The sequence below is a fragment of the Parus major genome, chromosome 19, assembly GCF_001522545.3.
Source record: "Parus major isolate Abel chromosome 19, Parus_major1.1, whole genome shotgun sequence".
Classification (NCBI taxonomy): Eukaryota; Metazoa; Chordata; class Aves; order Passeriformes; family Paridae; genus Parus; species Parus major.
In genome coordinates, this window is record NC_031787.1 from 7,976,578 (window position 1) to 8,001,565 (window position 24,988).

The following is a 24,988-nucleotide window of genomic DNA, read 5'->3' on the forward strand; positions in this document are numbered from 1 at the left end:
TGCTGCTTGACTTCTGGGGAAACTGTTCTTTGTTTCCTGTTAAAATTGATCTTAAGAGAGAGTGCAGAAGTTTATCTTATATTTTATGCTGTGTCAAGACACATTATCCTCCTATGGAGGCATCTGTCATGACACAACAAAAAGTCTGGGTAGTTTATATTGTGCTTTAAATGTATCTGAGTGTAAATCTGTAATTATCTCTACTTCTCCTTGCTCTTTGGAAATAGGAAATTTGGAGATCTCCACAAAAAATATTGTGGAAGTTGCTTCCATTATTTCATCCTTTGCTTCACTAATTGGGAAGAGTGTCTGGAAATTATAAATAATTTATGAAAAACTATAAAGAATGTCTAGAAATGCTTAATTATGTGTTTGAATAGTTGTCTTGCCTGCTTGTATTCCAACAAAGTGGTGGGCAAATACTTCATTGTAATTCTTTAATTGCCAAACCTGTGGAAATTGTGGCTTCTTTCAGTTTCATCTTTTGAGGTTTTTATTGTTTGGCTTCTTGAAAAAAAGGGTAGTTTGTAATCAAGTGTACAGCAGTCCTGATTCCACAAAGAGTTAAAAAAGAAGATTTCAGTCTTCAGAATATTTTTGTAGTGGCATCATCAGTGTAGTGCTGGAAAGAGCTGATGGTGCAGTAATTACATAAATTATTTAACCTCTTTTTGTGTGTTAGCTTTGACCTGGGCGAGCTCTGGAGAAAATGGTCTGTAAGGAGGGGCAGAGTAACTGCCAGTGCTGTAAAATTGGCTCTGAATTATATTGCCAGATAAAAAAAACTGATTGATCCCTTCACTGAATCAGAGATCCCTCTGCCATGGTCAGTGTTACAGCACTGTGACTTGGCAGGTGATGAAGAATTAATGGGATTTGTGTTGTTAGGTGAGATCACAAGGGCTTGGTGACCCAAACTGGTTTTTCCCAAGCCTCAGAGGAGGATGGTGGGTGTGTGAGTGGGTGCAGGTGATGGACACTGGATGTGAGTGATGGAGAGGTTCCACACTGAGCACTGTTCACCCTCTGTTCTCTCAGAGCTGTTCAGTTCTCTAGGTTGCCTGTATTATGCTAAAACTGGATTTTTTTTTTTCTTTCACTAGATCAAATTTTATTGAAAAAGTGGTAGATGCCAATTTTTATGAAACCCCTGGTTTTGTCATGACTTGTATGAGGCAGGCAAAGTGAGCATTTTGTCAGAACCAGGTTCATGTTTTGATGGTTTTTCCTTCCCCTTTCCTTCTCCTCCCTTCCAGCTTGGACACCTCACTCTGGAGGACTACCAGATATGGAGTGTGAAGAGTGCTCTTGCCAATGAATTTTTAAATCTGCTTTTTCAGGTATGTTTAGGGGAAACCTAAGGCTGTAATTTACAGTAATTAACTGCTGAGCTTTCTGCTTGGCCACGAAGTGCAGCATCAGCATTTGTGTGCACAGGAGGGGATGTGGCTTTGCAGCTCTGGGCTGCCTTGGCAGAATGATTCTCTCTTTGATTTGTTCCTTGCAGTGCATGGAGATGCCTAAAGCCTCATCTGTTCAAGAGGAACCTGGTGCACTGTTCAGAAAATGAAATTTCGAGTGTATCAGCAATTATATTTTCCATTAGACAAAGGCTGTGTTTGAAATGATTTTTGTGGCAAATCTTTGCCAAGAAAGTAACCCAGGGAATGAGGAAAAAAAAAAAATCTCTGATTCTTTCCCTTTACATTTTACAACCAGTTTCCCTTTACATTTTCTGTTAAGGCCCTCTAAGGTACCTCTCATTGCTTCCTTAATGAAGCAGTCCTGGAAAGCTGGGATATCCTATCACTGTTCACTTGCAGAAGCTGAGGATTAAGTATGTGCTGAATTGGGTTTTAATTGAGCTTGAATTGGATTTTTCTAAATCCTTGAAAGCCATATTTTAGCTCTGGCTCACTTTGTGCAGACAATAACCTCAAAGAGTATTTTCATCCTCTGCAGTTTGTTCCTTACCTGCTTTCCTTTGAGGTTGATACTTGGAGTTTAAATAATAATAATAATAATAATAATAATAACTGGCCTGTGACTACTCCATAAATTACATTTTCAATGATGCTTTCCCAAGAGCCTTGGGGTGACTGAGTGAGAGTATCCCCAGGCCAGCAGCTACACCACAGCTGGAAAGAGTAACACCAGAAAGTTCTTCAAATTCATTTTATCTCTAATTACATCAGGTTTGCTGAAGTTGCAACCTTCTCCAGAAGGGCTGTCTTTATTTTTGGCCTGTCTGGCATCAAATATCCCCTCATAACTAAATATTGATGAACTAACAAATATCCCTGCAATCTTGACAAAGAATGAATGAAGATATAATAAATCTGTCTTAATGCTGATTACACATCACCAGTGTTGCACATTCCTCACTGGAAGTCTCATTTACAATGTTTTTTTTCCTCCTGGCATAGCTGCTGTATTTTCATTTTAGATTTTAATTTTATTTTTTTTTAATAACTTTATGTAAAGCACAGGGCAGATTCTGCCATTGATTTATCTGGGTATTTATTTGAGGTGTCATGTGCCTCATCTGCAGACAGAAGAGCCAAATATTCTGAGTGGAAAGCTTGTCAACAAATGGGTTTGTTTGCAGAGGGGTTGGTTTATCTGAAGAATCTCATTTTAGCTCAATGCTACACAAATTTAAAAAAGAAACACCAGACCCAGCTGTGTTGTGTGTGCTGGAAATCTGTTGCTTCCCCCTGGCTAATGGCCTTTGTTTCATTCCAAATGTGATATGGTCTCTCTCCCTGTAATATAAATTTAAATAAGACATCTTAGCAGCGATTAGAAATCTCCAGCTGAGATACAAATTGATAGCATCAAAAGAGACATAAGGACAAGGCTGTAAATCATGGGGTGAGCAGCAAAACCATCTGGGAGGGTCGAGAGCTGCCCCTGCTCCCTGGAAGGCTCCCGAGGAGCTCTTCCCTCCTCTCCTCCCTCCCTGTCCAGCTTTACTGGAAAAGGAGGGAAAGAGGAGCCATCTGACACTGGCTTGTACTGGGAATAAAACCCCACCCAGGCCAGGAGATGGGGCCTTTTCCTTCTGGGTTCAGTTCAAAACTAAATAAAAAGAAAATAAAACCAGCTCCAGACATCCAGAGAATGGCCTGCACTCTGCAGAGTGGTTTTGGCTGTGGTTTGGGTTGGTTGCTCTGCTTTGAACTTCTTCCCCAGCCTCTCCAGTGCTTGTTTCGCTTTCAATCCCATCTAGAACCACTCATCCCCACTTTGCTCCCTTTCAATTCTTTTTAACTTTTAGTTCACCCTCTTCCAACCACCTGCCCTCTCCCAGTTCCTCATTCCCCCTCTCCAGCACACCCAGACATCCTAATTTGTGCATCTGATCCACCTCAGTCCTGTGATCTGCCACAGCCTGGAAATAATGAAAACTGCTTTTTTTCTTCACCTTAATATTCGACTTGGGGCGTTTGACATTCTTGGTGCTTTTATCTTAACAGTGGGAACAAGTTGGGAATCTCACAGCTCAAAAGACTTTTTTATTAGAGTTTTATCAATTTAAAGTAATCTTACTCCATTATGAAATGATGAAAAGTCTCATTTGAGTTGTTTTTTTGGCTTTCATTTGCCTGTTAATAAGAATTTCTTTCTTTCACCAGGTGTGTCACATAGTTTTGGGACTGCGACCTGCCACTCCAGAGGAGGAAGGACAGATTATTAGGTGTGTGCTTTGCTCAGAAGCTTAAATGGCTTTCAGATCCACTTTTTAGTGTTTACAAAAGAATGAAAATGCCCTGCTTGAGCTAAAAATTCCCATTCTCTCTGTGCAGAGGCTGGTTGGAAAGGGAGAGCAGGTATGGCCTCCAGCCAGGGCACAACTGGTTTCTCATTGCTATGCCCTGGTGGCACCAGTGGAAAGAATATGTCAAATATGTAAGTAGAGTAATAATAATAATAATAATCATAATCTATACTTAGTGATTTCTTGTCTTTCTGAATGTGTTGATGAAAAAACCAGAGTGGAGAAAACGGCTGCTTGAACCAATAATGCTCAGAATTGAGCATCTCCTGTCTCTTGGTGGGAAATAATTGTTCTGCTGAATCATTGTTATGTGGGGAGCTTTGCGCTGTAATTTCATTAAATTCTCATCTCTTTCATCATTCCTGCATCTCAGAATATTTTTTGAATAAAATCCTTGCTCACAGGAGCATTTCTTTCACATTTTCTGATCCATTTGATAATAAAGCTGCCCACTTTGGCTTGGGCCATAAATACACTCAGAATGTTCTGGACAAAGGAGGAAACTGGTATAATTTGCTTTAGAGGCAATGACAAAAAATAGTCTAATACCCAATCAAAGGAGTCCTACTAAAACTTTATGGACACAGGGTGCACTTTAATACCCTTTAACTAAAATATTTAGGCTAAAGCACCACTGAATTGTACAAAATACAGAATGTCTAATAAATTTAATAATCTTTAATTGGAGATAAATATTTGCAGGGTAAACAAGTGAAATAAACCTCTCAGAAGAGTTTTTATACCCTCATAAGTAATCATATAAGTACGTGATTTGTTTTATAAAAACAAATAGCTGAAAGTACTCAGAAAAATGCAGTGTGTGCACTAACTAACCTTGTAAGGACCATTATTCTTTGTGCACAATGAATTGGCCAAATGAGGGTTTAAATACCAGAAATGCCAGGTAATTTGATCCTTACCCTGGTGTGAGTGCTCAGATGTGCTCAGGATTTCATCCCTAATCTTTTGCATAAAGGCACAAGGCAATTACTTACTGCACTTCTCAAGCAGAAATCAAAAATCAGCAGAATTTCTGTGAAAATGCTGCAGGTTGAGGAAAAAATGTGGTTTTTGTTGTTGTGTTTGTTTTCTCATTTAACCACATGAACTTCAAGTCTTCAAATATTTACAGTCTGTAATTACAGCTGTTTAAAACCAGGTAGATATTTTTATGTATCTAGGTAAGGAAAATAATTTTGGAATTCTGACTCTGCAGCATGGTTTATTTGATTGTTTTAACAATTTTGGGTGTTTATTTCTGCTGGTTTTTTTTTTTTTTGTTTGTTTGTTGGTACATGTAGAAAGCATTTTTTCTTCAGCAAATCTTGCCATGTGCAAAAGTTGTCACAGAATTTTTGTGAATTTTTGGTGGCAGGTTTAACTGCAGTGTCTTTGATCTTGGCTCATCATTAACTTTTCTATTTCTTCCCAACTCTAGGATGCAAACCCAGTTGTGATAGAGCCTTCATCTGTCTTGAGTGGAGGTAAGAATCCCCTCGTAGCTGCTGCAGCCAATACCCCAGAACAGGGAGAAGACAAAATGGGAGGTCTTAATGACTTCAGTGCACCAGAAGAAAAGTTTTCAGATAATATTTCCACTGCCTCAGAAGCCTCAGAGTCCACCAGCAGCAGTAAGCATCTTATTTCCTTGGAGGTTTAATACAGAACAGCTTTTGGGAAAACTGCCCACTGCATGGACCCCTCCAGCCAGAGAGATAACACAGCTTGGATTGCAGGATTTTTAACATTTTTTTAGGATTTTTTAGTCTGTGGTGGCTAAACACAAAATCTGGTTTAACAGCAATTCATCTGTTATGCTGGGATTCACTTCCAGAATTATTTTCAAAGTATTTTTTGTCCTATTGTTTATTTTCTGAGGGGATATTTTCCCCCCACTTTCTCATTAAGTTATTTTAAGCTGGTCAATCCCATATTCTGCCATGCAATGATAGTAAAAAGAGGGAAGAAACAGCAAAAAACCATGAGGAAAAGCATAGTTGTAGTTCAGCAGGGCATGTGATTTAAATTGGAATGAGTTTGTGCAGATCCTAAGAGCTATCTTTGTGAAAGAAGAGATTTTAGTCCAGATTTTCAATGAGTTCTTGTGAGAATTGGAGATTTTTTTTCTTGTAAGGCAGCTGAAGGTTGCATCTGATACTTTAAAATCTTAACTTTGATTGAAATTAGGTAAATTACTGTGATTTTTTTTTTTTTGAGTATAGGGGTTGGGGGAAACAAAAGGCAGAGAGACAGAGGTTCTTTCTTTTTATTTTTATTTTAATTGAAATTTCCATTTAGCTCTGCATGACCAAAGCAGCTTCTGTAAGAATAAAACCATTTACCTTTTCAAGGAAAAATAAAACAAGGCATTATTGGATGTATCTTCAGTTCTGTATATGAGTTTTTTAAGGAGTTTGATATTCAAGCATCCAGATTACAACTAAATGCTCACCACATCTGCTCATGCAAAGCTGGTTAGGCTGTTTCAGTGCTGTGTTTGTGTAATCATGATATAAAATATAAAGTCCTAAGTCCCTTTCTGAGAGCTGATAGATTTATCCCTCTGGAGGTGGAAGAGTTGCATGTTTCACTGCAGGATGAAGGACAGCAAACTTAATATTTTTTAAAACAAGGATGCAAGAGTGTAAGTCATTCCTTTGTGGTTTATGGGATCAGGAACTGAATGATTTCTGTTTTTTCTCTCTCTCTGTGCTCAGATACTCTGTACCCTGGCACGCCAGGCTCTGAGGTGAGCTTTGCAAGGCAGCACAACACTTCAGACAATAACAACCAGTGTTTCCTTGGCTCCAATGGGAGTGCTCTGCTCCAGCTGAACCCCCAGAAACCAGGGGCTATTGACAACCAGCCCCTGGTGACACAGGAACCAGTGAAGGTAAAGGCAGCTAAGGCATGGCAGTAGAGGAAAAGCATATTTTAGCTGTATTTTATCACAGCTTTTTTATGTTGTTCTTTTCAGCTTAATTCTGAGTTAACATTGCTCTATCATACAGCAAAATTAAGATTTCTTACTCTTATTTGAAGAGGGAAAAATTGTGTTCTGCTTCTCCAGCTATTCTTGTGTCTTGTGAGACAAGAAACATTCAAAATATTCTTACAGTTGGAGAGGTATTTATGAAAAGACAGCTTGCAGCATTAAATGTAAAATACTTTGATAATCAAACACTTCAGCGTTTCCATCTAAATATGAATTTACTGCTGTTGCATAACAATATTGTAAAACAAAACTGATAGCTTTTGCAGTGTGAGTGCAAACTGAACATGAAACACAGAGCAGCAGCATCAGTGCTGAGCAGAGAGGGGATTTTCCTGTTCAGAGTTGTTGGAGTAGGTGACACAAGAGCAAAACACATGAATTTTGTACTGCACAAGCTTTTAGAGAAACAGTAAATAATGAGACTTGAACGTTAATTACTGTTACATTTAACTACCAGCTCTCAGTGTGAATAGCAGCTGCTAATTGTTACTTAGAAGTCTTTTAATAATTAAAGAGTATTCTGTGTTCATGAACTGAAATCATTGTGGCCATGTACTAATTTCCACACTTGAGATGTGACAAAACCCATTTTGTTTTGTTTTTAAAAAAGGCTGCATCATTAACTATGGAGGGTGGAAGGTTAAAGAGATCTCCACAGCTGGTGGAAGGAAAGGACTATGTCATGGTGCCAGAACCAGTTTGGAGAGCACTTTACCACTGGTATGGAGCAAACCTGTCCTTGCCCAGGCCGGTGAGTTGTGATTTTGGACACTTTTTTAACAACCAAATTTATCTAGCAGCACAATTAACCTCTGATAGTCATCTCCCACTTCATCCTGTGTCTTGAAGAGCAAAGTGTTAAAAAGCAGCCTCCAGACTGGCCCTGGATGGGAAGTTGTGGCTGTTAACTGGAGGTTTGCAGCAGAGCAGAAGTGCTGCTCAGCTGCTGGTGTTTGCTAAAGCACACAAAAGTAAACCTGAGGTCAGCTTAAAAGGCTTGGCATCAAAACTCTCATCTTTAAAAACTGAGATACAATTAAAAAGCTATAAAATGAAAAGTGGAACACCTGCAGCTCTGGAAACCTGTTCCTTCTCTCTGACAATTGCATGAAGTAGGGGGAAGGCAATAATTGCTCTTTCAGCTTCAGCATCACAGAAACACAGCGTGCAGAGTTTGGGGAAGAGCTCAAAAGCAGCTGGCAATAGGTGAGTCCAGGAGAGAGAACAGACCAAGGCTCCTCTCTGTCAGAATGGCTGCTCAGACCCCTGGGAGCTGGAGCTGAGTTTCTGCTCACTGGGAAACCTTGGGAACTTTTTCTCCAATTTCCCTGCAGTGTATTTATTCCACAGAGAGGTTGGAATGTTCTCTGTCAGGTAGTCTCTTGTAGGAGAGATGCACTTAAAAAAAGGCTATGAGGGGATTTTTGTGCTGGTAGCAATAGATTTTTGGTGGTTGGTGTACAAACATTCAGTGTCACAGATGGGAGAGGATCATCTCTATGATTTTTGACAATTTGGTCTGTTGGCTCTAGTGCAGACAATTATTTTACAGGGAAAAATCACTGGCTTCTTACCTCCTCCCACACATTCTCCATGGAAACAAACACCTTTCATGATCCAGAAAAGGCCACATCACTTTATACACAAAGTAATGTGCTTTTTTATTCTCAGAAAATGTCATCACTATTGTTTTTGTTGTAGCTGAAGTTGAATACTGTGGCACTTCAGTGTGGTACGTTCCTTCTCACAGCTTGAGCTGTTTTCTTCTGCTTCACGTGGTCACAAAAAGACTGAACATTCCTTCCATTTCTGGTTGTATATTTGGGCAGATCTAGGTGGTAAAATCTTTGTAGAAATGGCGGCTGAAACGCTGCAAAATATGTTTTGGGGTAATTTCAGCTTTTTCTGTCAATGCAGCAAAATGCAACAAAAGCAGGTTGCAGCCTGTTTGTACAATATGAAGGTTTTAAGTCAATCCTGTGGTTCCCAAAATTCAAACCAAATGTCTTATCCTGCATTTGTCAGTTCTTTCAACAGTTGTGAAAGATTTACATGGAAGTGTTATACACTGAGTGGAATTAATGAGGTTCATTGTGGATTCACACACATTCCAGGAATTACAAAAATATTCTCTCCATGGTGTGGTGCTGAGAGTGATGCTGCACTAAATAAGGTGTTTGCTTTTGACAACCTGCAGCTAATAAGCTCCAAAAAGTGCTTAGGAATCAGGAAATTGTCATTCCTGGGGATATTTGCCTAAAACCCCATGAGAAGTTCAGGTTTTTTCTCTCCTCATAACAGAGTTGGTTTTTTTAATAATTTAATCAGTTTTTAATGATTGAATCCCTCCTGTTCCTACTGCTATTTCCTCCACACTTGCAAGGTGAGTCCCTAAAATGTTCCAAACATGTTTTGCAGGTGATCAAGAACAGCAAGACCAACGTGCCGGAGCTGGAGCTGTTCCCTCGGTACCTGCTGTTCCTGCGGCAGCAGCCGGCCACGCGCACCCAGCAGTCCAACGTCTGGGTCAATATGGGTATGATGAGCCTCAGAATGTTCCCTCAGCACTTGCCCAGAGGTAACTTAAGAATGCAGCAAGAACCACCACCCCCTGTGCAGTTTCTAGGCCAGCCCAGGCTGGGGGAGCTTCCTGCTCTGCGTTTGTGCTCCAGCTCGATCGCCCTGCGGCACCATCGGCGCTCAGGAGCGGCCAGGGGCTTCCCCCTGCTCCCCACTCAAAGGAAAAGGCAGCAGGGAGCATTTGCAGGGCTTTCCCCTGCACCCTCTCCTCAAGGGAAGAGGCAGCAGGGAGCATTTGCAGGGAAATGAGTTGATTGCCACTGTTATGGGTGAGTTGGGAGTGAGAAATGAGCACTGCAGAAGCTGAGCTGATCAGAAGATCCAGAGCTGAGCATTCCTGTTCTGGGAGGGATTCCTGTAGCCATGGAATAGGTGCCTCTGTGCTTCTCTGATAGTGCAGTGGCACAATAAATTCAATTAATGCTCAGCCAACTGCTTCTGAGTTACTTGGGAAGCTGGGCTTTGATGCCCAGAATTATTTAATGCTCTTTAGAGAGCGATGAAATGAATAGAATAAAGACTATTATTTGATGTAGTTCAAAAAGACAATTAAATACAAACACCCAGCTAAAATCTATTTGTCATAATTGTGGTGGAAATGCTCACCAAAAGATTGTCCAAGAGTAATCTTCAGGTTGTGGCTTCACATTTCAGCTGAGGTGTTGCAGGATTTGTCTCCAGTTCCCAGTTTGCCTCACACAAGAGGCTGCAAGGAATTCCTGTGTCACATTTGGACACACATTTGCATCCACAGTACCATGTCCAAAAATGGCCTCACCTGTCTGCTGAAAATTCAGTCCTTCAGCCTTGCTCATGTCAGAATGTGGGTAAAACTGATGCAGATGCTCAGTTTTTCACTGCTTTGGTAGGATCTCAAGCCTCTGTGTAGCCTGTGCCATCGAGTTGTGCTGCACAAACTGCCTCTGCCCAAATTCAGCTTTCCTGCCTGACCTAATCCAATGGAAACTGCTTTGTCTGGACATCCTAAAATGCCCAAATTCCAATGGACAGAATCTTTTCATGGGCCAAATTTCATCTTGATTTGGAATTACTTTGCACTGCACTAATTTGATTGTCCAATCTATTATTAATCTTGTGGAGTTCTCAGATGTGCTTTCTTGCTGTAATCTTACAACTAATCCTCTGATCCCTAATCTCAGAAAATGTTGTTTTCTTTTAAAAAAAACTGAGTACTTTGCTTGGTACACTGAAACCAGACTGATGCTTTGCTGATTTATAAGGTATCATTTACTCTCTTGTCAAATTGCATGTGATCATGTAATTCTGCACCTCTTCATGTTGTTCTGTTCATTTTATTGTAGTCTTTTAATGGTGAACAGGCTACTTAAGTATTGCAGTTGTCCAGTTTGGCTTTGGCTGGATAATAAAAGCTTTTCATGTTTGTAAGGAGTGGGGAACTTGTGAATTTTAAACAAAAAAAAAACCTCCTCTTTAAAGTTGGTCTCGTCTCTAGTGCAAAAGTTTTATTGTAAGATGAGCTCCCATTAGAAAGATGGGATTTTAATTAATTTTAACCAATTTAATTAATTTTGACCAATTAATTTGTTGTTGCAAATGTGAGCTTGTTGAGAAATTTTGGTGGAAATCTCAGGTGTCTTCACAGAATGATTTGAAGAATTTAGTTTTTAAGAAATTTTGTTATTAAGAGTACTTCTATTTATTTTGAGCTGCCAGGCTGATTTCATGTGCATAGATCAGCATTCAGCCCCACAGAAGAGCTGAAGCAAAGTCATGCTACTCCCAAAAATAGTCAAACTGTTTTTTTTTTTAATCTTATATTTTACTTACAATATTCTCTCAAAAAAGAAATCCTTGTGAACTTTTGAAGTCCTTTATTTTGAAAATTTTTGCCTCTCATACTGTGTCTTCAAGAAACAAAAAGAACTGTGAAAACTTGTAAAACTTCACTGAATTTTTTTATTTCCTATGAGAATCTCAGAGAAGCAATTTTCTCATAGGTTTTCCTAAGAAGGGAGGTATTTTATCTGCTTTGTGACAGCAGATTTGTTGTCCCAAAGGCTCAGTGACAACCAGATTTCCACCTAACTCATAAACACAAGCACTACAAGTGTATAATACTTCTTGCAGAAAGTATATTCAGTATATAATTATTGGGTGAATCCATTCTCTTTTCCCCTTCTCCCACTGTGAATCCAGGCAATGTCCCTTCCCCAAATGCTCCTTTAAAAAGGGTTTTGGCTTACACTGGCTGCTTCAGTCGGATGCAAACCATCAAAGAGATCCACGAGTATCTGTCCCAGAGGCTGCGGATAAAGGAGGAGGACATGCGCCTCTGGCTCTACAACAGTGAGGTAATCTTGCTCCTTTTCCTTCCTTTTTTATTTGGGTTTTTTTATATTATTTGTTTTATTCCTTTCCAGAATATATTAACTACACATGCCCAGAAAAATGAGTGTGGCCCTAAAGATTCTTCACAGTTAAAGAGCCTTGCTGTTTATTTTTCAGAGATTTTTGTGCTTTAATTTCTGTGTTTTGAGGTGAAAGGATCCTCAGAAGGTTGTACATGTAGAATTCTAATTCTGTGGGGTGGTTTTTCTTCCCTTGCAGAACTATCTCACTTTGCTGGATGATGAAGATCACAGACTGGAATACCTTAAAATCCAAGATGAGCAGCATTTAGTAATAGAAGGTATAAAAAGTATCATTGACTATACTTCTAAAAACAGAGATTTCCAGAGGGAATCTATGGGGAGGTGATGGCAAAGCTAATTTAGGAAAGTTTGCATGTATTTTGAAATACATTTGGATCTTTTGTTGGTTTGCAGCAACAAAAAAATATTCATGATGGCTCATGAACTGATTTGTTCAGACCTGGTGGATCTTTATTGAGAATTAGAATAAACACTGAAAAATTTGCTATTCAACAGCAAAAGCAATCCCAAGGCTGCTTCCTCAAGATGTTACTGGTGTGGTTGGAGGGATGCCAGTGTTAGAATGAGTTCCAATAATGATTAGAAACATTGAAATGAAAACTAGCAAAAATAATAGCTAGAAGTAAGCACATTTTTAATCCCAAATATTAGAAAATTTTAATTAAACCTCTTCAGCTGTGTAAGCTCTCTGGAGTAAGTAACAATTTTTAAAAGTCCCTTTTCATGTCCTTTTCTAGTTCGAAACAAAGACATGAGCTGGCCAGAAGAGATGTCTTTTATAGCAAACAGCAGTAAAATAGACAGACACAAAGGTGAGTCTTCCACAAGGTCACTGGATTAAGATGAGAAGAAAAAAATCAAAAAAACCCAGTCAAAATGTTGAAACAGTTTTTTAAACACAAGTCCTGTTAACACTGGGTGAGGTCTTTTAGGCTGCTTTGCTTGGCCTTTATATTAACTTAAATGCTGGGAGGGTGGGATTTTTTGTTTATTACCTTGGATTTTGTTAAAGCAAGGAATAATTAAGATTTTAACAAATGAACCCAGAATTTTCACTACCATAATTATCTGTAAATATTCTGTATGGATTGCACTGCTGTCTGTAGTAGGTCAGATCAACAAAATACCTCAATTTCTGTGAAGCAGAGTTGAGAGAGCAGATATTTTAAACATCTGCTGCATCCGTGTAATGTCATAATTGGGAGCAGGTTCAATTAAATTAGTTACTGTGAGAAGATGCTGCTACAACATTCTGAATTTTCTCATTTGCACAACTGCTAAAATGATGGTTTTTTTGCTCAGTTCCTACTGAGAAGGGTGCTACAGGCCTGAGCAATCTGGGGAACACGTGCTTCATGAACTCCAGCATCCAGTGTGTCAGCAACACCCAGCCCCTGACGCGCTACTTCATCTCAGGGAGGCATCTCTACGAGCTGAACAGGTAATTCCTGTGGGGGAACAGTGGCATTTGGGGTGCTGGAACATTTATTCAGGGCTGTCTGCTTCTGCAAGCTGAAATTCAGTGTAAAGGAATGATTTGAATTCAGTGTTACCAGCTCTGCAGCAGATACTATGTTAGAGGCATGGAAATACAACCTCTTATTTCTGGGAGCAGGAGCCTTTCTGCTTTCTTCTACATCTCCAGGCTTGAGCTGTGGTTTAATTTTAATCAGGTATTAATTCCTTTGTGATTTCTAGGACAAATCCCATAGGAATGAAAGGCCACATGGCCAAGTGCTATGGGGATTTGGTCCAGGAGCTGTGGAGTGGCACCCAGAAGAACATAGCCCCCTTAAAGCTGAGGGTGAGTTATTCTGGGGTGGAAAACAAGGATTGCTTGGAAAAGCAGAAATTCAGTGCACTTTGTCCTGGTGTTACCTGTATTGTAGCAGTTTGGAGACTCAGTCTTCCCTAGAAGGAGCCAGTGTTCATCAGACCTGGTGGAATTTGTGGTTAAAAGGCCAAAGGAGTTATGTGGTGTGACATAGGTTATGTTATAAGAAGTGGCTTTTATGGCCTTTTTTAGGTACAAAGGATGATACATTTATCTGTAAATGAGCTTTTGTTCTGAAAGAAAAGGGGCTCCCTTCAGCTCTTGGCAATTAAATTTGTGTTCATTGACAGCACATGTCTTGTCTACAATATTTTGATTTCTTTTTACATCTTTTACACAATATTAAATAAGTATCTGATTTTTTTATAGTGGACAATAGCGAAATACGCTCCAAGATTTAATGGCTTTCAACAGCAAGACTCACAGGAGCTTCTGGCTTTTCTTCTGGATGGGCTTCATGAGGATTTGAACAGAGTTCATGATAAGCCATATGTGGAACTGAAGGACAGTGATGGTCGGCCTGACTGGGAAGTAGCAGCAGAGGTGAGGCTTCAAATCCTTGGCTTTGGGGTGGTTTTCTGTGTTTTTTCTCTTCTTACAGTAATAAGCTGAGAAATTGTTGATTAGGCTGCCTGTGGCAACACCTTTGTGACTGTAGCACCTTTTGGATATTGTCAGAGCTGTGATTTACAGGGATAATTTCACCTTTGAGCTGAAAATTAATTTTAATTGTAATAAATTTATGAAGGTGATACTTCACAACAATTTGTAACAATGCAAAATTAGGGAGTATCAAAATATTTCAAGATGCCTGATAATCCCTTCAGAAATATTTTAAATTATGTCACACCTTGATTATTGTGTTGAGAACTTTACTTGTGCTAAATACTTCCTATTTATTATAAATTAGGGAACAACTTTTGTGGAAATAATTTGACTCACACAGGCCAATGAAACTTTGGAGAGCAATGAAGTAGTCTCAAGTTTCTAACTTTGTTTTATATTTTTTGTGCTTCATTTCAGGCCTGGGAAAACCATCTGAGAAGAAACAGATCCATTGTTGTAGATTTATTTCATGGGCAGCTGAAGTCACAAGTGAAATGTAAAACTTGTGGGCATATAAGTGTTAGGTTTGACCCTTTTAATTTTTTATCCTTGCCTTTGCCAATGGACAGCTACATGCACCTAGAAATTACAGGTGAGTGGTGTAAATGTGTTGTTCCTAAAATAAAATCTGTATAAGTGGAACAGCTGTAAAACATCATATTTTGCTTGTGTTACTACTTATTAAGAATAATACAGTCATTTTAATATAATAGAGTGCAAGAAGTTTCACTGGAATATGGTTAAACCAAGATAAAATGTTTAGAAACAGGATGGCCCATTTTCAGTCTTGATTGCAGGATTTAATACAAAACCTTTTTAAAATGGAGATTTTGAGAACTCTCCTTCTGTTCCCTCTCTTGTGGAGGTTGTCTTAAATCTACCCAGAGGAAAAACAAGGGCTGGGGGAAAAATACAATATGGATCATGAACTGTGCTCTGAAGGAGCTGTGGATTGCTGGAAAAAAGTGAAGCAAATTTTGAAACCATTTTTTCCTGCTTGTGCAGCAAGAGATTTTCTGACTTTGTGACATTGCCTGCAGACCTTGAAAATTGACTGGGAAAATAAAATAATCATCCATTCAAGTTATGAAAAAAATATTTTCCAGTAACTGGGGAGCTGTAATGTATTATTGTCATTAAAACTTGCCTGGGTTGCTGACAAGGGTGTTTCTTTTCCCCTTTAAAGTAATTAAATTAGATGGTACCACTCCTGTTCGATATGGGCTGAGATTGAACATGGATGAGAAGTACACAGGCTTGAAAAAACAACTCAGTGAACTCTGTGGCCTCAAACCAGAGCAGATTCTGCTTGCAGAGGTGCACAGCTCCAATATAAAGGTAAAAAGAAAAAGAGATTCATTATTGCTGCAACATGCTTTGCGTGTTTTTCTTATTTCTTTATTATTTTTAACATTTAAACTCTTACAGGAGCTGTGAAATAATTTAACTAAAAGTATGATAAAAAATCAGCTCAGTTATCTCTCTATATGAACTTTTATTTCATTCTTAAACAGTAATTTGGCTTGCTGTAAATAGATTAAAATTGATTGCTAAGGATATTTTTAGGAAAAGAAAAACATCTTGAGGTAATAAATCTCAAGTTAAGGTGCTGTGATGAGTTTAAACACTGTCAAGACATCAGGACCATAAGTAATGACTGGCTTACAGTGTGTATGGATATTTCCAGGTGGATTTTTTTGCTGTAGATTAAAAGTGCTTGAAATGAGCTGCTCTTGGTGTGTTTAGAGAGCCACTGAGAGCTCCTGCAGAGGGCTTGGGCTCCTTTATTCTTCTGGAAAGGTGTAAGGAGGCAGGTGGGAGGGAGAGAGGAGTGCTGAACGCAGTTTGCAGAGGAGCAGAACACGTTTTGGTGCCAGATAAAGGTACTGAGTGCTTTCCCTCCCTCCTGAAGAACTTCCCTCAGGACAACCAGAAGGTCCGGCTGTCCGTGAGCGGCTTCCTGTGCGCGTTTGAGATCCCCATCCCCGGCTCCCCCACGTCAGCATCCAGCCCTGTGCAGACAGGTGAGAGACAACTCTGCTTTTCCTGCTTATTTAAACTGCACGGTGTTGAGGAGCTCAGGACTAAACTTTATCGTTAAGCCAGGATTAAAGAAAGGACAAGTGCGGGTTGCGCTCGGTATCCGCAGGGAACGGGAAGGATAAAAACCCTGGGATCAGCTGTGCTCGCTGTGGATAATTGATAATTTAATTTTCTGCCTTCAGAGATCCCAACTGGGCCATCAGCCAACGGAGCCCCCACCATCCTGATGAACGGGGACATTGCCAAGCCAAGCCTCATTCCCAATGGGATGCCAAACACCGTGGTGCCGTGCGGGACGGAGCGCAGCCCGCCCAGCTGGACCCTCAACGGCCACGTGCCCTCGCTGTGTGACAGCCCCTGCACAGGCTACATCATTGCAGTGCACAGGAAAATGGTCAGTGGCCTTGCACACTTAGCAGCTCTTGAAAGAAATTTTAAAAAAATTACAAAGATTTTTTTTTTTTATTGTCCACATGATAATTATACACATTTACTTTTGATGTGGTCAGATAATCTCACCATAATATCATGAAATAGAAATGTTTTTCAGATCAGTGATCAAAATTTACAGTATTTAATATTGGAATTAGAGTAGTTTTAATATCATTATTGATTAATTTTAATTGCCAAGGCCTGAAATAAGTCACAAGGCCAACAACCCAGGTGATTATTGTACTGTGAGTTAATGCACCCTCACATCTGACTCCTCCTTTTGCTTCCCACAGATGAGGACAGAGCTGTATTTTCTCTCATCTCAGAAGAATCGGCCCAGTCTCTTTGGAATGCCCTTGATTGTTCCCTGCACAGTTCACACACGGAAAAGGGACCTCTATGATGCTGTGTGGATCCAGGTCTCCAGGCTGGCCAGCCCCCTTCCCCCTCAGGAAGCCAGTAACCATGCCCAGGACTGGTGAGTTAGGCACCTCAGCCTTGGATCTGAGTTAGAATACAGTGCCTTACCACTTGCTTGCAAGATTTAAAATTGTGTTCATTTGATTTATCATAATAATGGCAGTAATTAAAATTAAATCCTATTTAGTACAGTTAAATGTAGCTGCACTTAAAAGTTGGCTTCAGTCTTATCCAGTGATTGATAATTATTTATATCTGACAAATTTAAGCCATGGAAAGGCAGCTTTTAATAGTAAATTGTAACCAGAATCATCATTTTGAGGGTTTTCTTTAAGTAATCATAACAAGCCCAGTGAAGGGAGGTAATTGCAGTGAGAGTGCTGCTGTTTGATGTTGTGTTCTCCTCTATTTCAGTGATGACAGCATGGGGTATCAGTACCCCTTCACCCTCAGGGTAGTTCAGAAGGATGGAAATTCTTGTGCTTGGTGTCCATGGTACAGGTAAATTGTCCTTTTTTCCATTTTCAGCAGGGAATCAGTCCAGCAGAAAGGTAATTTATGGTAATGGATCTGTGGTACATTTCAGACTTCAGAGGTAATATCAAACAATAAGAATCCAGAATGTAATTTCACCAGAACTCTCTCTAGGCAGACTTGCACTGCAGCACAGCTTTTATGACTTGCAGAGCTGAAAGTTCTGCTGCCACAGAAACTTTAAATTAGGAGACAGAAATGAAATTATCCAAAACCTGTTAACCCCTTACAATATTCTATGTCTGTGTGCAGCCTCGTGTGTCCACAGACTTGTGTGGTTTGGGGGGGTTCACACAACCCCAAATTTTTAGATGTAATTCATCTATCCCTATGAGTTCCTTGTCATTTGAAGGGTAAGATCAAAAATGGGCAATAAGAAATTCACCCTGGAAGGATGCTTGGACTTTTCCACAAACAAAGACTTGCTAATGAAAATTCCAGACCCTTGCTGGAAGGTATTCAGGCCATAAACTAATTTGTATAAAAGTGTTTTATAGCTCTTAGAATTATCTATCATAACAAAAATGACTTGTGGAGACAGAGCAGTGGAGTTTTTGGGGTTGTAGCTGGGCTTGGTCAGCACTGGATCAGACTGCAGTGGAAGGGACCTTAAAGATCATCCCATTCCAGCCTCCTTCCATGGGCAGGGCACCTTCCACTGGATCATGTGCAGGCAGGTGGTGGAGCTCACCCAGCTGCTTCCATTTCTCACTCTGGTAAGGTTTTGCAGTAAAAACACAACCCTGAGCACTGCTGCATAAAAATGTCTCACACTGAAGGCAAGGCCGGGAGCTTGGAGGGTGCAGATGCTACAAAACGAGGAGCAGAAGTGAACAAATGTAGAAATGATTGGCCACTTCACTGACCACATCCAACCTTTCTGATTCAGATTCTGCCGTGGCTGTAAGATTGAGTGCACAGAGGACAGGGCTTGTGTGGGCAATGCCTACATTGCTGTGGACTGGGACCCCACCGCGCTCCACCTGCGCTACCAGACCTCGCAGGAACGGGTAAAACACCAACAGAAACTCTTTGCTCTTTGGTAGCACCTCTGAAACACCACCCATTGCAGCCTTTTGATTTATTTGATGTTTCTTTTGTCTGTTTTCTGTTAAACCAAAGGCAGCAATCATGGGGCAGTGTATTCTGGATAAATCGATGTCTTGATGTTAGACCTCTTATGTGGTCTAATGGTGTGGAAGGGAAGCTTTTAAAGAACCACAGCAGTGCATTTGCTGTCTGTTGTGAATTGCTTTTAAGCTAGTCAAGATATATAATACTATATTACATAATACATTACAAAATATCTTAATTTGAGACATTTTCCCTAACTATAAACAGTTATGCACGTGAGTAAACCTGTTTCCTCATTAAGCCAACAAAACACATCTGAAGGTAAGCCTGTAGCTGGGTTAATCTAGAATAACCTGTTCCAGTTTGTGGGCTTTATCTATAAAGTTCTGCTTTATGGATAATTTATAAGCAGAACCCAAGTATAAGAACAGTGAATTTTTATCTGCCTCTTCATAACTGAAAGAAAATTCCTGCTGAAACTTATCACATCTCGTTTTTATCTTTAATTCTGAACAACCCAGTGAAGTTATTTGTGTGATATTGTGAGGAGAGCCCTCCTCTGAGCAATGTGTGTTCCATTTCCAAGTCAGAGACAGTTTTCTCTCCTTTCAGATCGTGGAAGAACATGAAAGTGTTGAACAAAGCCGCCGAGCCCAGGCAGAGCCCATCAACCTGGACAGTTGTCTGAGAGCCTTCACCAGCGAGGAGGAGCTGGGGGAGGATGAGATGTATTACTGCTCCAAGTGCAAGACTCACTGTCTGGCCACCAAAAAACTGGATCTGTGGAGACTTCCCCCTATCTTGGTAGGATCTTGTGTCACTTTCCTCCTCAGCAGCAAACCCAGCACACGTTGTTCCCAAATCTGCCAAGTCATCTTGCTCTGAATAAGATGATTTGCTTTGTTCATGCTCTCAGGTGGGGCACTTGACTGAGTTTGCAGGCAAATAAAGCAAATCTCAAATCCTTTTGAATGTTTTTAGGTACTGCCTTGCAGGAAATGGTGGTTTGTGCTCAGTGTCAGCTGCTCTGACACAGCTCATGCTCCGATGGTGACACAATCTCCTCTCTGGTTGGGGAACACCTGCAGTTCTTTTTTTTTTTCACATTTGGGAGCTTATTCAAAACAGACAGTACTGATCACTGAATTGAAGCAACCTTTGCCATCATTTCCACATGAAATTATTAGCCTCATATTTTATCAGCTCAATCCCAAAATCCAATTGTCACACAGAGCATTATTTTTACTAGCATAGAATAAAGTGTGTATGGTTTGGGGAAAACTCTCTAAGATTACTCACTGGGATGCCATTTCCCCCCTTTAATAATTTTCTCTACTGTGTTTCCCCTTAGATCATTCACCTGAAAAGATTTCAGTTCGTTAACGGCCGCTGGATAAAATCCCAGAAAATTGTTAAATTTCCCAGAGAAAATTTTGACCCAAGTGCCTTTTTGGTACAAAGGGATCCAAGTCATTTCCAAAGGAAGCAGCTCACCCTGCAGGTTGAGAGCCTTCCTGAGGCACGGGCTGGCCAAGGGGACAGCAGGAAAACAGATGTGCAGATCACTGGTACAGCAGGAGAAGGGGACACACTGAACAGGAGTCCATCCTCCCTAAACACTACTGTCCTCAATAACGTCAAAGGTAGGGAATGCTTGGGAAAAATTCCACTCAGTGCTGGCATTTGGAGGGGAAAAATGTTATCATGTACAACATTTTAATGTTTGGAAGGTTTTTTTTGCCAAAGCACTACGCTTGGAAACATTTCTTAGTGAAGCTTTAGCATAAAAAATGAAAGAAAGTGTAAGAAGTTGCTCAGTGACAACAGATATTGGTACTTGTGTAAGTGGGCTGGAATTAATGAGGGATGTGCTCCTGCATAAAAGAATTAAATTTCAGTTTTTAGGTGTGTGGATGTGTGTGCACAAAGATGGGGATTTATTTCTGTATATTACTTGAGCTGCATTGAAACAGTGGGGTTTAATATTTGGTTATTTAAAAAAATCACTTTAAAAAGAAATCTAGACTGTGTTTGTATTCTTCTTAGTAATCTCTGTGCTTTCTGTCCCAGCATCTCCATCTTTGGGGAGGAAAAGTGGAACCAGCTGCCCTTCAAGTAAGAACAGCAGCCCCAACAGCAGCCCAAGGACTTTGGGGAGAGGCAAAGGGCGCCTGCGGCTGCCCCAGCTGGGGAAAAACAAACTGTCCAGCAGCAAGGAAAACCTGGCTGCAAACAGGGAGAACGGTGCTGAGCACGAGCAGGGGGATACTCTGACTAAAGGACAGGCTCTGGGGGGCAGCCAGAGCGAGCTGTACCCCGGGCAGGACAGCGAGGGGGCTCTGGCCAACGGGTACCTGTGGGATCAGAGCTCACTCAGCAACGGGCAGGGCGAGAACCACAGCGAGGACGACACCGCCGACGACCAAAGAGACGACATCTGGGTCAACCCCATCTACAACCTATATGCAATCTCGGTAGGTGGCTGCTCCCCTGGCAGAACTGCCTCCCTGGGACACTGCTGGAACCAAAAGCCCTTTGCTGGGGTCATGCCAGCACAGGGATCTGTAGGGAAGGAGAGCAAAAGTCAGCACAATTAATTCGCCGTAAAACTGGGTATGAATTAAGTCTCTGCTAATTTGTTCTCCTTGTGTGTGTAAAGTTAATCAGCTCCAGCTGTCTAGATTGTCATGATGCCTTACTCACAGATAATGAATTTGGGAATCATTTGTTGGATGTTTGATCCAGCATTTCTTTTCTTCTTCGTTTTCCTCAGTGCCATTCAGGAATTATGGGAGGGGGTCATTACGTCACTTATGCCAAAAACCCAAACAACAAGTGGTACTGCTACAATGACAGCAGCTGCAAGGTAAAGCACTTCTTCTCCTCATTATTTGACATCATTATTCGAATTATTTCAAGTAATTTTTGCCTTGGTTACCCAGAGCTAAAGAAATTTAGAGTCAGAAATTCTAGCTAAAGAAATTTTAGAATCACAGAATGATTTGGCTTGGAAAGAACCTTAAAATTCATCCCATTCCACCCCCCTGCCATGGGCAGGGACACCTTCCACTAAATCAAACATTTGTGGAGAGCTGCTGTTTGAAATCTGGTGCATCTCCAAAGCAGCATCAGATAAATATTAAATTTATTAACTGAAGTTGTACGTGAGGTTTTTTCCAAGGTAACATCTGTTCATCAGCTGCTCCCACAGTCAAGGAAGATGCTTATTTCATACAAAGATGGAAAAATTACTAAGAATGGAAAGCCAGGAATACATTTCCATGATGGCAGCAGTTTGTATTCAATTGGTGAATAACTCTGTTCTGACACTTCTAAGTACTTGCATTCATCACTGTAAAATTGTCAGAGTTCCCAACTAATTCATGGAGTGAGATGATAAAGAGGGGAGACAAAAACGGGATTCCTTGTGTTACACCCAGTTAAAAATACACTTCTTGGGGCAGTAGCATGTGTTTGAAGTGCAGCAGTTACACCATGGGCTTTTTCCGGGTGTTTTCCCTGTGTCAGGAGCTGCACCCGGACGAGATCGACACGGACTCTGCCTACATTCTGTTCTACGAGCAGCAGGGGGTGGACTATGCCCAGTTCCTGCCCAAGATCGATGGCAAGAAGATGGCAGACACGAGCAGCATGGACGAGGACTTCGAGTCCGACTACAAGAAATACTGCGTGCTGCAGTGAGCCTGGGCTGCCACGGGCTGAGGGACAAACCCTGGCATGTGCCCTTGGGGAAGGCGAGACTGAGGCAGAGAACAGCTTGTGGTTGTCATTGTCCCCTGTGAGCTGAAAGCACAAAAAGAACCCCCTGGTTAAGCAGTTAATATCCAGTAGTATCGTTTTGTTCTGTTTTCTCACTACATGCTCGAAACGTTTCTGATGTTGGACATCTGAGACTGCCACTGGCCTTTAAATCCAATGGTTTGAGAAAAGCCGACTAGGACCAAATAAGAGCTAAATTAAACATCCAAATAAGAGCTAAACAGAGTAGTGTAGAGTTTACCAACTGTTCTAACACCCCCCGAGGCTCTCGTTAGGTTTAAGGTAACGGGGAAAAACAATTTGTAGTGTTGTCTTTGGACAACATGATATTGCTACCTCCTTTTTCCTGCAGTTTTATTGCATTTTATTGGCAAAACAGGGAAGGCAAGAGAAGGAAAAGTGCACAAATGGAAACAAATTATTGTCATGGGGAAGAGAAGTTTCCAGTTTTGCCACCACTAATGTGTGTCAGTTGCTTTCTTTCTGTATGTTGGGAGCACAACCAAATCATCATTTGAGAAGAGATTAATTTCTACGCTTGAATGGTTTATTATACTTGTGTTTTCTCCACGTGTTGGCTGTGCAGATCAACATGTTTCAGGAATGGCTTTTCTGCCTGAAGAGTGCTGGCTCAAACTTTTTTGAGCTGCCTCAAGAAGAAACTTCAGGTTGGAGAGAGTAGTTGTGATTACACTCACGGTGTCTTAAAACGTGCACATTGCACAAAACGTTCCCAGCTTTTGGAAGGAGAGATGCTTGAGCTTATGTTTCATGACTGGTGTTGCTTTTGAAATTTGCACTTTTGAAAATGCATCTGATTCAATTGAAACCCATGGTTTGTTTGGTTGTGTTGTTGTTGTTGTAAGGGCTCTGGAGTGAATGGCTGTGAATATCCACTGTGTATTTCAAAGGAAGAAGCTGTGGCTGTCAGGTAGCTGTCGTAGCATTCATGGATGGAGGTGGTTTTTTTTTTTTTTACTGGTTTCCTAACTCAGTTTCTTGTTTTCAAAATTTGGTTGGTTGCCTTTTCAAGTTATCTTTTTGTTTGTTTGTTACACCAGGTTATGCAAATTCTTGCAATTAAACCAGATTTGCTTTCCATGCCCTTGCAACACGCTCTGTAATTCAAGGGGCATCTTGCATGACAGGAAGTGTGAACTGGAAAAAAAGAGGGTTGGTTTTTTTTGAGCAGGCATTTCTTTAAACGTTTTCAGTGTTAAATTGTTTGCATATCTGAATGAAGATAAAAATTTTCACTCTTTTGGCCTTTTGTTCTTCAGCTGAGCTTAAGCAGCTTATTAATTTTGTCGTACATCATCTTCCCAGTTCTCTAGATTTTTGTACCTTCGCTAACAAAACTGTTACTCACGTGGTTCTCTGCAATTCATGTTTGGATTCACTTTGGGGAGTTTGACAAGAATGCCAAACCTTCAGTGAATTTATCATTTCCAGGAGGATCTGGGGTTTATCCATTGAAGAAATGGTATCAGCTGGTCTGGCTGTGTTTGCTCAGGCAGAGCCCTCCCAGCCTTTGGAGGTTGTGCCTCTTTGGGGACAGCAGATCTGTTCCAAATACGAGTCTTGTCTTACCTGTCAGGTGTTGCTCCTTATCCTCTATGGTCTTTTATCTTTAAAGTGGTCTGAACATTGAGCCTAAAGAAAAGCAAACATGACGTGTGAATTTCTAGGTTAGAAGCTTTTTCAACGCCCACTTGTCTACTCCTCCCTCCGCAAACTCCATGAAAAGTGAAAGATTTTCAACTGATTTACTTTAAAATGTTTTATTTAAGCAGGTAGCACAATCTACTAATGTTATTTGATCTTCTGTGTTTGTTACATTGGTTGTAATTAATTTTTTAAATTAAATTAATTCAAGAATTAGTAGTAAATTTATTAAGTTAACTATTAACTACGTTCACTTTGTAAATTATTGTATAAAACTTATTGACAATGCACTGACTTTAGAAAGATGTTAATGTACATAAATGCCTTGTAAATAAAATAGTGTTGATGTACTGGAATATGAGCTGTATTAAAACAAAGGTATTGGTAATTGTATATGGAGTGAACCTGTTTATCTGTAACTATATTATTCAAACAAATTAAATACTGTGGATGCAGATGAAGTGTCACTTCTTGTCAGATAATTTTTAATAACTATTTTCCTGCTTTGAAGTGTCTGTGCTGCTTCCATGAAGCTTAAATGCCTTTGTCAATCCAAAAGCCGAAGCGTGGGCGTGCATCCAGCAATTCTTTGCAGCTTCTTCATTGTTTACAAAAGGTAAGTTGGGTATTTTATTGGTGATAATAACACTTATTAGTTGAAAGCAATCCATGTCAGCAGTGAAGTGATCCCTCAGGTACAGGAAGGCTTTGCTGTGGTGTCCTTGGACAGGATCTGCAGGTACCTGATGTGCAGTCCTGGTGCCTGCGGTGTCCCTGCTGCAGCCAGGGCTGTTTGCCCACGGAGCTGGTGATGGCAGACAGTGCTGGAC

General features: G+C 40.5%; 1 protein-coding gene across 2 annotated transcripts in view; it reads left to right on the forward strand.

Moving 5' to 3' along the window:
• The window catches only part of USP32 (ubiquitin specific peptidase 32), a 42,649-nt gene extending 18,024 nt beyond the window's left edge, over positions 1 to 24,625 (forward strand). Inside the window, exons 9-33 of one of the 2 annotated variants that reach the window (XM_033518874.1) lie at positions 1,257 to 1,340; positions 3,639 to 3,700; positions 3,810 to 3,912; positions 5,220 to 5,412; positions 6,499 to 6,674; positions 7,387 to 7,527; positions 9,195 to 9,354; positions 11,535 to 11,689; positions 11,946 to 12,027; positions 12,508 to 12,582; positions 13,073 to 13,211; positions 13,469 to 13,574; positions 13,974 to 14,147; positions 14,628 to 14,802; positions 15,397 to 15,548; positions 16,123 to 16,234; positions 16,436 to 16,647; positions 16,979 to 17,163; positions 17,520 to 17,606; positions 18,529 to 18,649; positions 19,326 to 19,517; positions 20,065 to 20,356; positions 20,784 to 21,187; positions 21,487 to 21,579; positions 22,242 to 24,625. In XM_033518874.1, the coding sequence (XP_033374765.1) occupies positions 1,257 to 1,340; positions 3,639 to 3,700; positions 3,810 to 3,912; positions 5,220 to 5,412; positions 6,499 to 6,674; positions 7,387 to 7,527; positions 9,195 to 9,354; positions 11,535 to 11,689; positions 11,946 to 12,027; positions 12,508 to 12,582; positions 13,073 to 13,211; positions 13,469 to 13,574; positions 13,974 to 14,147; positions 14,628 to 14,802; positions 15,397 to 15,548; positions 16,123 to 16,234; positions 16,436 to 16,647; positions 16,979 to 17,163; positions 17,520 to 17,606; positions 18,529 to 18,649; positions 19,326 to 19,517; positions 20,065 to 20,356; positions 20,784 to 21,187; positions 21,487 to 21,579; positions 22,242 to 22,415 (3,849 nt within the window). In that variant the 3' untranslated portion in view covers positions 22,416 to 24,625. The remainder of the gene's footprint in view (positions 1 to 1,256; positions 1,341 to 3,638; positions 3,701 to 3,809; positions 3,913 to 5,219; positions 5,413 to 6,498; positions 6,675 to 7,386; positions 7,528 to 9,194; positions 9,355 to 11,534; positions 11,690 to 11,945; positions 12,028 to 12,507; positions 12,583 to 13,072; positions 13,212 to 13,468; positions 13,575 to 13,973; positions 14,148 to 14,627; positions 14,803 to 15,396; positions 15,549 to 16,122; positions 16,235 to 16,435; positions 16,648 to 16,978; positions 17,164 to 17,519; positions 17,607 to 18,528; positions 18,650 to 19,325; positions 19,518 to 20,064; positions 20,357 to 20,783; positions 21,188 to 21,486; positions 21,580 to 22,241) is intronic. The other variant, XM_033518876.1, reaches the window with a different exon arrangement.
• Positions 24,626 to 24,988: the final 363 nt, after the last annotated feature.